The sequence below is a fragment of the Vigna radiata genome, chromosome 5 (genome assembly GCF_000741045.1).
Source record: "Vigna radiata var. radiata cultivar VC1973A chromosome 5, Vradiata_ver6, whole genome shotgun sequence".
In the NCBI taxonomy this organism is placed as follows: domain Eukaryota; kingdom Viridiplantae; phylum Streptophyta; class Magnoliopsida; order Fabales; family Fabaceae; genus Vigna; species Vigna radiata.
Genome location: NC_028355.1, coordinates 20,132,907 through 20,147,111, shown reverse-complemented (window position 1 = coordinate 20,147,111; position 14,205 = coordinate 20,132,907). Strand labels below are relative to the sequence as shown.

The 14,205-nt window shown below is 32.4% G+C and overlaps 1 protein-coding gene across 4 annotated transcripts; it reads right to left on the bottom strand.

The window, feature by feature from the left end:
• Window positions 1-739: 739 nt before the first annotated feature.
• On the bottom strand, window positions 740-10,204 carry LOC106762677. 4 transcript variants are annotated; one of them, XM_014646707.2, is made up of 5 exons: window positions 9,816-10,204; window positions 2,530-3,641; window positions 2,079-2,448; window positions 1,392-1,544; window positions 740-990 (listed from the first exon to the last, which is right to left on the bottom strand). In XM_014646707.2, the coding sequence occupies exons 2-4, from the start codon at window positions 3,200-3,202 to the stop codon at window positions 1,433-1,435; spliced, it is 1,155 nt and encodes a 384-aa protein (XP_014502193.1). In that variant the 5' UTR covers window positions 3,203-3,641; window positions 9,816-10,204; the 3' UTR covers window positions 740-990; window positions 1,392-1,432. The 4 variants fall into 4 exon arrangements, with proteins under 4 accessions (XP_014502193.1, XP_014502191.1, XP_022636634.1 ...); XM_014646705.2 differs by having other exon boundaries at window positions 2,079-3,641; XM_022780913.1 differs by having other exon boundaries at window positions 1,477-1,544; window positions 2,079-3,641.
• Between the last annotated feature and the right edge of the window lie 4,001 nt (window positions 10,205-14,205).

The window sequence follows — 14,205 nt, the reverse complement described above, 5'->3', positions numbered from 1 at the left end:
CATAAATCAATCCTATTTTAGTTTTCTTTTTTCCATTTGGATAAAACAATGAATATTATTAGCCTAGTGTATTACAGAGGATGAGATGGAATGTAAAGTTTAGATATTTAATAAAATTTATTTATGTTTGAATTAAAGTTATAGCATAAACATTTCTATAACTTTTAAAAAACATTATGAGAGTAATCTAGGATAAATCTACAAGCTATTTTCAACTTATTTTAATAAGTTCTGTGAATGGAACGTCCCAACCAATTAATGTTTGACTTTATAAGGATCACTTATGAATGTGAGGTCTACTTCTCTTTTTTCTCGATCATAAATTTCTTTTAGTTAGTTCATTCAGTACTCAAGGTAATATAATATTGGTATTCTGAATAAAAACCTTTCAGAAAAAAAAAATAAATAAATAAAATTATTCTTTCCATAAGTTAAAATTAGATTATATAAAATATAAATTGTAAAATCAATGCTTTTAATGGTTTCACATTTGTAACCAAAAACACAACTAGACTTGTTAGGTGTTTACTGCGTTTCTCTTTTTCTTTTCTTTTTGTTAGTTATTCCTTTCACTTGCTTTGGAAGATGTGGCAGAGTGGTCCTAGGGAAACCATTAATGCAAGTCTGTAGCAAACAATTACACTTTCCACTGTAGAAAATTAAGAACAAAGATCTGTTTTTTTTTTTTTCACTTTTAGTCGCAAATTAAATAATAGAAAGAGAATCACACGAACTGATATGATGATGTTGTTCAATATCAAAATACATAGTGATATAATAGCAAAAGGTGTATAAATGTTCATCAATCAAATTGATGGTACCTGGCTCAACAGATATTTTGCAAGCTTTATTTGCTATCCAAAAATAAAGCAGTGAAATGGGGCCGAGGAAAGAAATATGAAATTGGGAGCATCAAATGAAAACAACTAATCCTTGTAGTGTCACGCTAACCAATCGTCGTCCATACTGTCAAAATCTGCAATATCCATGCTGTTTGTGTAGCATTGTCAAGAAAGAAAGAAGAAAAAGAAAAACGATCAGTATGAGGCATAATATGGATTGGAAAGTCCAAATCAATAAAGGTATGACCCTATCATAATCGTCGCCGCCACAATTCACATAAGAACTAGAACAAAAAAATTATTGTGGTGGGCAGATCAAACTAATGCAGAGTTTTCAACATAACTAGTCTATCATAATGTGAAAGACCTGTTCATCATAAAGACTAAAATCAAACTCTAATAACCATGTAAAAAAAATATCTTTTTAACATTAGCAATAGTAAAATAGTATAATATGGACTACGACGTGCATCAAGAATCGACTGGACCATGCCTTACAAATTGACTGTTGTACAAGGCCTACCAGAAGCCCAAAAGAAGGGAACATACCATAAACCTGATAGCGTCTGCATGACCGAGAAAATCGTACACTAAGATACAGAGAAGATTGCCTTTAAGGGGTACAATTCTATACCATTTGAAGGTACATAGGGCTGTAAAGCCCTCCCAGCTACTCGAGTTTGGCTAAAGATGAGAAGAGAACTGTTTCAAAAGAATCAATAAAAGACTCATAATCGAATATGGGGATTGACAGAAAAAAAGAAGATATAACTATTAGATTTTTGACTCTTGACTTGTGCTCCATAACCAAGTTTAGCAAGTTCAGCACAAAACCGACCAAGATAATTACTATTCAATTGTATTCCAGTGGAATTCAATCAACAGTTCAGCCTGAGCAAGCTAGATGACATCACAATCTAAGTATCGAAGGAATTAGCATACAAATGTCTCTCTAAGATCCAAAAGAAGAAAAAGTATAATGAACTCATGTACAAAATTATCCCACCAAGAATTAAAATAACAGTAACATAGATCTCTAATTCTGTAAGAAAAGAACAAATCTTGTGTGCGTAAAGAAAGGTGAAACCTAATCAAATTTCCCCTGCCGTAATAAGAAACGCTACACACCAAACTGGAAACTGCACTGTTCCTTTTCCTCACTAGGAGAGGTACAAACAAAAAACACCTCAAACAAAATTCATTTTTCAAAAATTAAGAAACTTATCTTCAGCTTACCGAGGCAAGGAAGAATCCTGAAAATAATCCACCGAGCACTGCTCTAAGCAGCTCTCGTTTGCATTCAACCAAGCTGGAAACTCCAAAAGTTGGTCAAAATTATGGTTTGTGTCGTATTCGTTCTTGTCTTCAGGTGCCCTATGTTCTATGTTTTTCAAGAACTTGAACCAACAAGCTGATTTGACCAAATTCATGGTGTCATTCCATTCCATTTGATATTGCTCTCCCAACGATCTGATCTCTGCCATACCCTCATCGTCCACGGCTGTGTGTAAGCCTCCATTTACCTGTGTTGCAGCATTGGATTCAACCGTATCCCCCATTGAATATAACCCCTCTCCCTGTGATATTCCAAGGGAAGGAAGTTCCTCTGGAGAAGATGAGGTTGCAGATGAGTTAGACGATGATGACGAGTTATTGAAGAGAAAGGTAGCATCTAAGTTGTTGAAACCTTGAAAGTTGAGATTCAATCCTAAAGTCTGATTTGGAAGTATGAAATTGGGGTTTTCAGTCATAAGGTGCGGTGGAATGATTGGGGAAGCAGCAGGCCAGGTGTAAGAGTTTGGAACCGAAGGAGGAGGTTGGGATAAGCATGAATAGGATAAACCATCCGTGTAGCCTGAAAAATTGGATGTGCATGCAGGATAAATTCTTGGATTTCGCCTGGACTTAAATTTTCCATCTCGGTCAAAAGTTAGACACTGGGATGGCTGGAGGGATACTGATGGCCTTCTCTGCTGTTCTTGGGTCTGATGCTGTTGCTGCTTCTGTTCACCTGCTTCTTTCATAGCTGCCCTGTGAAATTTCAAGGCAGTAACAATCTCCCTCCGAGCCTCTGCCATGTTCAAAAGCCTTTCTTGATAAGGCCTACTGGTGTGGAGTCTCCTCCTAACTTGTTTTTTATGTTGTTGAGGTTGCATGGACTGCTGTGCTCGACGAGCATCTGCAACTTTCCCATGTTTTGAATTATGACCATGGGAAACCCCACCGTTCACAACAAAACTTTGGCCTTTTGCATTCATGGAGCCTTTTGTTCCTGAGGTGGTTAGTTGTTTCACTAGGCTACGGATGTATGCGCTAGGGAGAGTAGGTTGTTCGAGCTTACTGAGTTTATCTAATTCCATTCTTCTTACTTTAAAGAGGAACGGCCTATCTATGTGTGGCTAGGTATGAACTTTGCTCAAAAGATTTCAGATAGGAAATAAATTGGAAGAATCATATGGGTCTTCTCCTACAATTGTGAGGGACAAACAAAGTACGCAATGCAGTGGCAGATAGTGATCAGAAGGAAATCCTGGTCCTCCTGGATGGCTCATGAATGTTATAAATAGTTGGGGACAGCCTAGTAGGGGCTTTAAAATATTTTGGACTTTATTTACCAAATATGTTGGATTTTTCCTTGTTTTGGCAAACTACGTTTATTGCCAACTTAGAGCCTCCTTTAAATAAATTTTAAATGAATTCTTCTGAGCGTTGGTCTTACCATCCGATATCTTCAACAATAATTCTAACTTGTTTCACCTCCATAGCTTTTTTCTTCTAGAATAAAGGTCTTTTTAATGGCTTGCAATAGCATATATTTAAGTTTTCACATTCCATAGGAAGAAGATATTTAGAAGATTACCACACTGAGAAAGATAAAAACAGAGAAATAGCAACCATATATAAAAGAACAAATAAAGGCTCTTAACAACGTAAGCTTTCCTTTTAAGCACATGCACTAAAGATGAACATGAACTAATATTACTGCAGTTTTAGCTTTATATTATCCAAGAGACAACTAAAATATATCATCAAAAACTTTCAAAATGGAAATACAAAGTATTTTCTAAAATCATAAAATAAAACAAAACATGATAAAAATGGAGATTTCGAATGAAACTGTTGAAAGTCTCACATCGACCATAGATAAGGTTAATTTAGAGTATGTATGTAGGTGCAAACCTCACCTTACAAACCGGTTTTGTAAGGTTGAATTAAGCTTAAAGTCCACTTCTTAATGGTATCAGAGTCATGGGTTAAAATCTATCCTAGCAAGATTTGTATTTGTTGGGTATATCATTCCACCAACTACCGGATCGTTATCACACCACCCATTGATGTCTGATCCCACGCACGAAATGTATATATCTCGGTGTTAGGAGAGTGTTGGAAATCTCACGTCAACTAAAAATAAGGCCAATTTAGAGTATATATGTGGATACAAACCTCACCTTACAAACTGGTTTTGTAGAGTTGAGTTAAGCTTAAAGTTCACTTCTTAACAGAAACTTTCATTTTGAATACAAATTTTCCTTATCGTGAAAGAAGACGAAAAAAATTGGATCATGTCCTGCTCAAGAGTTGGGGCTCTATACCGGAGAACAAAAAAGAATGAACAATCTAGTTCAAAGTTAATAGTACTTTAAGCCAAAAAATCCAAGTCCCTTAGCCTTGGAGTTGTCTTCTTATTTATAGCCTCCAAGGTTTCACATCATATATCCCTAAGCCAAAAAATATAATAACAACCCAAAAATATAATAACTATAAGATACAATATCTTCTAAATCATAAGAATCTATTAATAAAATAAACACCTCCTAAGAGACTTGGACCCAATTCCTGGGCACAATAATTTTGTTGTATTTTCAAAACTCTCCAATATGCCCAAAAAGTAGGTATGACATGTGTTTGAGTTGGTTCATGGCAATTTATCCATCTCTAGATTCAGATTCAGGATTTGAGTCAAACCCTTGGCAAACAAGATAGTACAAATCATATATTCAAACATGGATGATAAATGATAAAAGTAATAGTCATAATATTAACACTTTAAAAGTCATGTGAAGTTTTATTTTAATCTTGCCATCCAAATCCAATCTAGTAGTTTATATTTATATTTCACATTGCTCACAATAGAAATTCTCATTTGTTACACTCCTTTGTCGTAAGTAGGACAAGCAAATATTAATTACCAATGGCTGTAATCTACTTTTTTCAGCATGAGTACTATTCATTTTTGATGAGTTTCTATTTTCTTTTCTTTCGGCAAGCTTTGCCAGTCAGCAATTGCCAGCACTTACATCACCTTATTGTGCAATGACCATATTTGCTTTTTGACAATCTATGAGCATTTTGCTACCAGCAGTTGTTGAGTCTTGCAAACATTTTTACCTTCCTACAGTTGTCTTGTTCTCTAAGCACTATTTCTGTTTTTCGGTAATTGTTGTGTCATTAAGCATTTTTGCTTTCAGGCAATTATTGTATCCTTTGATCAATTTTGCTTTCCAGTAACCCGCATGCTCATTCAACATTTTGTGCTTTCTGGCAAATGTCATGTCATTTTATTTACCCATTTTTTACTCTTTGATAGTTGGTGTGCTCTCTAACCATTTTTTACAAGCTTGATTCGTGATACATATGTTTCAACTTGAAGAAGGTATTGAAGATATGGTTTTGAAAGGATGAAGCATATTAAAGATTGATTGTCGCTTTGAAGGAGAGAAAGTCATGTTTAGCACTAGCTTTGTCATTATTTACTTCGTCAGCTCCAACTACAACCTAACTAAAATGTTCACTAAGTCTCTCAAGGGGTCATATGCATCAATGACATTTGTAACAACTTGTTTCATATGATTTGGCTTGAGCGCAAGCGTTAGAGATATGATTTGATTAAGTTAACATAGGGAAATAGGTGTGATTTGATAGGGATACCTCACCAAATATTTATCTTTATTAGATATTGATTTTGTTCCTTACTAATGTACCTCTTCTTCATTATAAATAAGTATACTTATGTGTGTACACAACACATAAAATTCAATATATTTCTTTTCAATTTATTTCTTCTCAACGTAGTAGCAGAGCAGTACCACCTTCCATGACCTGATTTGTCACTAATCATTTCAACAAAGTACATAAGACACTAATATCCTTGAAAACAAAACACAATAAATAGAGAAATTTACTCCAAATATAAGAACCTACCTTAGAACGTGCCCAAACAAAACTCATTAGTAAGAAGCACTAATTATGCTACATTTGCAAATCAACAATATATTGATGATAGTAATCTTATGGAGCAACATCGTCGTCCAAATAAAAGCTTTGACTATAGTGCCTTCACATTTTCATACAGGATTTCAAGAAGAACATCCCTTAATTTGGAAAATGTGTATGGAACACAAAAAGTAACACTAAAACATAGATCAAGACTCCAAATGATTAATAGGGAATATGAGTATATAAAGTAAAAGAATACATTATTATAATTCATCGTCTCTATATATTGCCCTGTGTAGAAAGCTCAATTTGTTTTAGTCCCTATCTCGCAACTCATAAAGAAACTGAAACATATAAAAGAAATCTCAAACATTTTGTGTAAAAAATTGACCAAGTTAGGAAAAAATAGATATATTCTTTAAAACACCAATTCTTTAAATGCTTATGTTAGTAAGTAAAATTCTTTTGAAGCACATTTCACTTTGCACTAATGATTAAATAAACTTAAAATAATAAATGGCAGGCTTTAGATCTCCTAGTATAAAATATGCAATATTTACTGTAGTAAATGATTTATTAGGGACAAATAATTTCATAACACGCACGTTAAGCATACCAAAATATTTTGTTCTACTTTACTGAACATAATACTGCACAATTTTACTGTGAAAAAGAAAAATTCAATATGGGTGAGTGGATATTATATAACTGTGTGGCCAATAGATCCTTCATAGCATCAAATATCATGCATTTCTACAACAAAGATCAACCCTCTTAAAAGATCAACACTCTTGATGACATTGTATTAAAGATCAACACTCTAAAAAGCTTAAATGGTTTGGCGAAGAATCAAGAATAACTTTATGATTTACATCTAACTTATGGTTTCTAGTATGAATTAGAAATAGCATACTTAAGCCGGAAAGAAAAGTCTATACATGAACTAGAATGGAACAAGTAGGATTTATGAATTATTCATGCAATAGTCATAGGCATGAATTATTCAATGTGTGCCCTAAAAATTGTCAAGGAATGTGAGAGATCTCCATGACATGCCACAAGTGAAGTTGAGACCTTATTCCATCCAAAACCTTAAGATATTAAGTTTGCATGTCCTTCTTACTTACAAAAGCTCAATTTGTTTATTTCCACCCAATGTAGGACTTTTTCTCTAACACTTGTCACTTCAATAGTTTGTCCCTTAGGTGAGTCTCGTCTTTAGGATATGTTCTCCAACAAGGAAAAGTTTTTCAAACACCAGAGAGATCTTCATCAACAAGTCACAAGCAAAACACACATATGAAGTTGACTTTTCATCAAACCCAAAACCTTAAGTGGGCATAATGATTGTGAATTCCTCTAGCTTATATGTTCTCAATTTGCTCATTACTACCCCATGTAAACTTTGCTCACACTTGTCACTCCAACCATGTTCCCTTTAAGTAAATCTCTTCCACGTGGTTGTCCCTCCCAAGTTTCATAAATACAAGGGACATCATCAATAGACCAAAAGAAAATCACACAAGTGAACATCATATTAAACCCAAAATATCTATTATACATTATACTCAAGGATCACTCTCACTTTTAAGTTGCTCAACATGCATATTTCTACCTGATGTTAGACTTTTTCACTTACACTATTCATTCAAACAAAAATATCCACTCACATAATTAAATAAAAACAATCCAACCAAAATACTCTAAAAATCAAATGAGAGAATCCTAGTTTAAACCTTAGTAAGAGCTTTGTAATCAATCTAATTATCGGGCATTCCCATCTATATTAATATAAAAGTTTAAAAAAATATGAAAACATTAATATAAAAGTTTAAAAAAATATGAAAATTACAAAATACAGTTAGGAGTAATCATATTACTGCATCAACTATGATAGAAGCTTGACATATTCAGATATTGTCTTAAAGCTGTCAGTTTTCATAAAAGTGAAATGGTAGAGGATAGGCATAGGGGTACTTATGGCGTTGAACAATTATTGGTATTTCGGTGCCTTGTCTGCAACTGCAAGTATTATGTTATGGGACCAAGCTTCTAAAACGTCAGCAAGAGCCTATGCAGAATAAGTGAAGAATCTTCATTACTGCTGCAACCTTGTCTTATATTTCCTATATATTGCATGACAGAAGGAAAGAAACTCCATTTTTTCTGTTTAATCAAGTTGAACACCATCTGTTCATTCAGGGAACAGAGTACTATGACAAACGCATAGGTTATTAAAGACAAAAGACTCCATCCCCATTTCCCTCTCCTACTTTTCAACTGTATCTGTGTGTACTCTTCTAGCTATCGTCATCCTTTTTCCTAGTAAGAATTTTCAGTTTCATTATTTTAACTAGAAATGACCAATAATTATTTTTGTATATATTTTCATAATATCATTTGGCTAGTCAAAATAAACACAACAATTCTCTTGGAATGATAAAGTAAATAATCTCATTTTTTAATGAAAAAATCAACTAACATTTCTAAGTATGCTTACATAATTCATAATCGGTAATTCTTTTCATCAAAAAACAATATTACTTTATCCTTGTTCATTTTGGAGGAAAATGAGAAGAGTGGAAGACCTTTTCTAATTTCTTATTTTTTTTGGGTTCAATTTTTAAGAGGGGTGAAAGGAGAATGGAAGGGAGAAAAATCCCTCCACATCCAATTATTGCCCCCCTTAATATTGGGAATTTGAAGGGGAGCGAAATCCTCCACGTCCCATTTTTACTCTCCTTCAACATTGAAGGATTTGGAGAGGAGGAGATTTAAAACATTTAAAGTGCATTGACAAAAATCATCGTATTTATTTTTTGAAATCCAAAATTATAAGGATATGAAAATAAATTATCTTTCAAAACTCCTCTCATCCCCTTGTTGTGATCCAAATAAGAAAAGGGCTACCTCTCCTCTCTTCCATTAAAATTGCTCCCCTTCTCTAGACCAAAAATAATGTCTGATTAAAATCTCTCCCTTCACTTCCATTCACCTCCCCTCCATTGAACAAAAGAGACCCTAAAACGGACCAATCCAGTCAAAATAAACCTTACACATGTATTCATGATCCTAGTTAATCTCCACGTAATATACAATCCAATCTCTCAATTTAAGAAAAAATAATTAATAAAAATCAGTTGTCACACAGACGTTCAGAAGCATGATAGTTTTTTTGACCATATAAAAAAACTCCCCAATCATAAATTGTTATTTTTATTAATGTACATAAGCATAAGCACCAACTTGGGATTTTAGATTATGAAAAAGATTTTTATTCCCGCACCATTCGCATGAAATAGTGCTACACTATACCACATTCCCGGATTAACAGTTAAGAAATCAATGATTGTGCAGAAAGTAAATTGGTCCAGACACCTGAGAAACCAGTTGAGAAATGCTAGTGTCATTCCTAATAATGCACTGCTAAACCCGTCACAAAGAGGTTGCATGACATTTGACATAACGACAATCAATCATACAAGTTGCAACAAATTTAACGGCGCCATACATCCCTCCCACGCGATAACCTTCACATTGTATATATAAATATAATGATGATAATAATAATAATAATAATAATAATAATAAAAGAAAAAAAATGGTGACAGAGGAACTTGTTGCATAGCTAAAATAGCGTATACACAAAAAATCGCAATTGTAACACTCAATGCATTATGGCAGAATATAAAATAAAATGGTAAGAAATGGATAATGGCAAAGAGAGAGGGGTAGATAAGGGAAAGGGAAAGATACCTATTGGCATTTGGATAACAGCAAAATTGGATGGCCGTGGTTGTTGTGTGCGTTCTTCTTTTTCAGTTGTGATCAGAGATAAAACCAAGGGAAAGGCAAGTAGGCAAATTCCGCCAATCCCAGCACACGCACGCAGCTGCAGATAAAAAAAAACCCTCTTCGCGAATCATACGCTACCACTTTACTTCCTTTCTCTCGAAAATCTTCTCTCCAAACCTTTCCATTCCATTCACATTTAATTTCCCCTTCGCCGCCAACCCTCTTTCTCTCCCAACATAAACCCTAATTACTCTTCTCTTCCTCATTTTCTTCCTTCTCAAACTCTGCAATCAAATCACACCATTCTTCTTCTTTCAAAATATAAAATAATTACCCCAAACAACTTTTACTTATGTCACCTGTTTTATATCTATTTAAGGTTTAGACTAATATAAATAATGTGGTGGTATATCGGCGAAAAAGTAAATATTTTAATTTTTTTTGTGTGAGGTCATACATAATAGAACAAGTGTTTTTTTTGTTAAATATATTTTTTTGTCCTTCAGTGAAAATTGGATAGAAATGTATAAATTTGATTTTTTTAACCAAATTTGTTAATTTTATTTGGTGTATCAAACGCGTTTTTTAATTAACATTAAAGCAAAATTATTTTAAATAGTATAAACAACTCAAATTCAAACATTAAATAAATTTAACCAAATTTCGTTAAAAAGACTAAATTCATAAGTTTCTAAAGTTAGAAAGACTAAATTAGGTCAAAGTTTTGAAGAGAGACTAATTCTAATTTTTACTAAAAGTTAAGGGACGAAAAACATATTTAATCCTTTTTTTAATTTAACAAAAAATTAAATTATTCCTAAGTTTTTTTAGGTTATATTAATCTACTCTTTTAGAGCACGTGATTTAGAAGATAACAAGGTTTAAATCAATTAGAATTTTGATCTAAATAAGCTTCTTCTTTTTTTCTTTCATTGATTTTTCTTTTTTGCATTAAAAAAATTAATACTAAATTAAAATGCGTGATATTCAAAGTTAAAACAAAAATGAAATTATAACGAAAAAAATTGAAGTAGTTATTCAAAGACTAGATAGACTGTGTAGGACCGAGACAAATATTTTTTATCTTTTGACCTACTTCAAGTCTTTAGGATGATTAAGTTTTACTTTTTTAAATAAATGGTTATCGTTATTCTTATTTTAATTATTAATTATAATGTATTGAAGTATCGATTAATTATATTATATACAAAATACTAAATTTATTGGATTAAAATTTAAATTATATTATTTTATAGTTTAATTTTAAAAAACTCAATTCCTAAAATTCTAGTTTAATTAACTATTCATTAATTTAAAATAATTTTGTTTTATATTTTTACTCATTTGATAGTTTTTAGAATTATAATTTAGTTTGGTTATTGTCAACTAAACGAAACTTTAATTGGAGTTAACTCGATCAATTTTGTCCATAATTGATCTGGGTAGAGTTTGACCAATTTCAATCAAGATTGACTGAGTTTCAACTATGTCCAGCCAAATTTGGTTCACTTTTTATTAAGGTTGATTCAATCAAATTTTGATTAGGGCTAACTTAACCCAGTTTCTCCCATGGAGACTCTTGGAAAATTCAACTGATTTTGATTGGGACTATCGATCAAAACCAACTTGACCGAGTTTCGATTGTGGACATCAAGACCTATTTTTGGCTCATACTGACTCAGTCGAATTTGGAAAAATTTTGGTCGGGACCGACTCTACCAAGTTTTGGTTGGAACTAACTTGATTGAGTTTCATTCGTGACGGTCCTAACCAATTTTCAATTGTGGCCCTTCTAGCCGATTTTTGGTTGGGGTTGACTTGTTCGAGTTCAATCAAATTTTGGGTTAAGTTCATCTCAACATTTTGGCAGACCTGTCTCGTACCAACCTTTAGGGTTTAGGATTTAGGGTTTTAGGGTTTAGTGGTTAAGGGTTTAGGGTCTAGGGTTTAGGGTTTAAGGTTTTAGGGTTTAGGGCTTAGGGCTTAGGATTTAGGGCTTAAGGCTTAGGGTTTAGGGTTTTGGGTTTCGGGTTTCGGATTTAGGGTTTCGGGTTTCGGATTTAGGGTTTCGGGTTTCGGATTTAGGGTTTCGGGTTTAGGGTTTAAGGTCTAGGGTTTAAGATTTAGGGTTTAGGGTTTTGACATAGGTCATCTTAAACTTTGGCATAGGTCAACCCATCACGACCTTCAATTTTGTTGACCTAGACTTTGGGATTGACCTTACTTGTCTCAACATCTGGCTCAATCTGACTTATCTTAGTCATTGACTTAACCCATCTCAAATTTAGGTAAAACCAATTTATTTTGACCTCTTATCTAATTGATCCATCTTAATTTTTGACCTATTTTAGCATATCTCAAAGTTCTATTGTGTGTCACAATAGAGAAAAAAAAATTCAGTACAATATAGTTTGGTATAATAAAAAAATATTAGTTCAATTTATCCAAATTAATTTTCAATTCGTTCACGTTACTTTTTTATTCATTACAATTTTAACCATCTAGTTCATTTTTTTTTTGTATTCGTAAATGAGTAGTTTGATTGACTTAAATTGTTTAAATTGAATAAGTTTAAAGAAAAATAGAAAAAAATACAAAACTTAGAAATCCCATTGATAACAATTTTTTAAAGTAATCCTTTTACAGAGAAATTGAAGTTTGGAATTAAGAACTTTAGTTAAACAGGGATAGGTGAGATGAATAATATAAAAAAAAAATTCATAAGTAAATTTATTGTTTATAGAATTTATTATATATAGATTTACAATTTGAATTTTTTTATATTTTTAATTGGATTAAATAAATTTTTAAATTATTATAAAAATTAGTGTTTTAATCTTAAATTAAATTAAAAAAAAAACTTAGCCACTATATTTTATAAAAATAGTATAAAATATTTTTCCAATAAATGATAGTGAAGTATTTTCTATATAATAAAGAAAATTTCAGTAATAATATATGCTTTACATGTGATTCATTAAGACTTGTGAGAAGTTGGTGTTAAGAAGAAGAGAAAAGTAGTTGAAAATTGAAGTTTACAGTATCTGGTAAAATTTGATGGTGATGAACAGATGTTTGGTAATGGATGGAGAGAAAAAAAGTAAAAGGATACATAGAAAAGTGGTTGTGAATTAATTAGCATGAATGGGTGTGTGTGATCAGTGATTCATGAATTATAATGCAGAGAGGCTCGCACCATCTGTCTCCTTCACTTAACCGCCCAAAACGTTCTGTCACTTTCAGCTATAAGTAGGCATGGCGGTGCATGGGACCACTTTACACTTTTCCTTTTCAAATTATTTCTCAACTTGCCATTTCCAACATCAAACTCTACAAATAACCATTATAGATACCTTCTGTTGCTCTATGTTTTCATCTTCACCATCAATAACAACAACAACAACTTGTCAATCCGTGTTCTCTGTTATGGTTCCGTGTACCAACAAATATACTCTAAAAGAATAACCATATGACAAAGTTGTATGTTGTGGAGCAAAAAGGTGACAGAAAAAGTTGTATTTTTAACATCAATGTGGAAGAGTTTTTAACAACACGAATGTCAACATAACGATGGACAACTTTGCAAGCAAAGCACAAAGCATTGGAATAGGTTCACTTCTATTTGATTACATGCAGAATTGAAGAGAGTTGGGAGTGGAACAACTTGTAGGATTACATTAAGTCATCAACCAATATTTGAAAGCTTTTGCATGTGCTTTCATGGTTCCAAGAAGCTTTTATTGTTGTTGATGGATGTCATTTAAACACTAAATATGATGCTCAGTTATTGGTTGTTGTAGCTCCAGATTCTAATTTATACATTAATTATTTGATAGTTAAAAAAAATCAATTTAGACTTTAATTTTATAAATTAATTATAATTTTTTATTTATAATAGAAACTACTTTTGATACTAATTTAGTTTATAAATTAATATTTAAATTAATCATTATAATGATTAATTAATTTTTATCTAAAAAATAGTTGAAAATAATTTTCTTATAGTAAACCATGTTTCTCAAGCTAACGACTCATGGCGTATAAAATGCATGCATAAGGTATTGCAAAGCTATCTTGTTCTTGGGTGCCATGACATGCATAAGGTGGTGATGGGAATTTAAATCGCTCAGCTAAAGTAGTTATCTACACCTAAACATGTCAAGAAAGACTAATTAATCATGATTTCTTAAGTTGGATAGAAATATATAATATATAAAGTAAAAAACTAAGAATATTGTTCTGTGTGATATGTTATATAACTTTTGCTATTCACCTTTTTATGTGTCACTGTCTTGTGTATAGTGAGTTTGTGGAAGATGGCATAACCGCTTAGATAGGATGAGGTCCACTT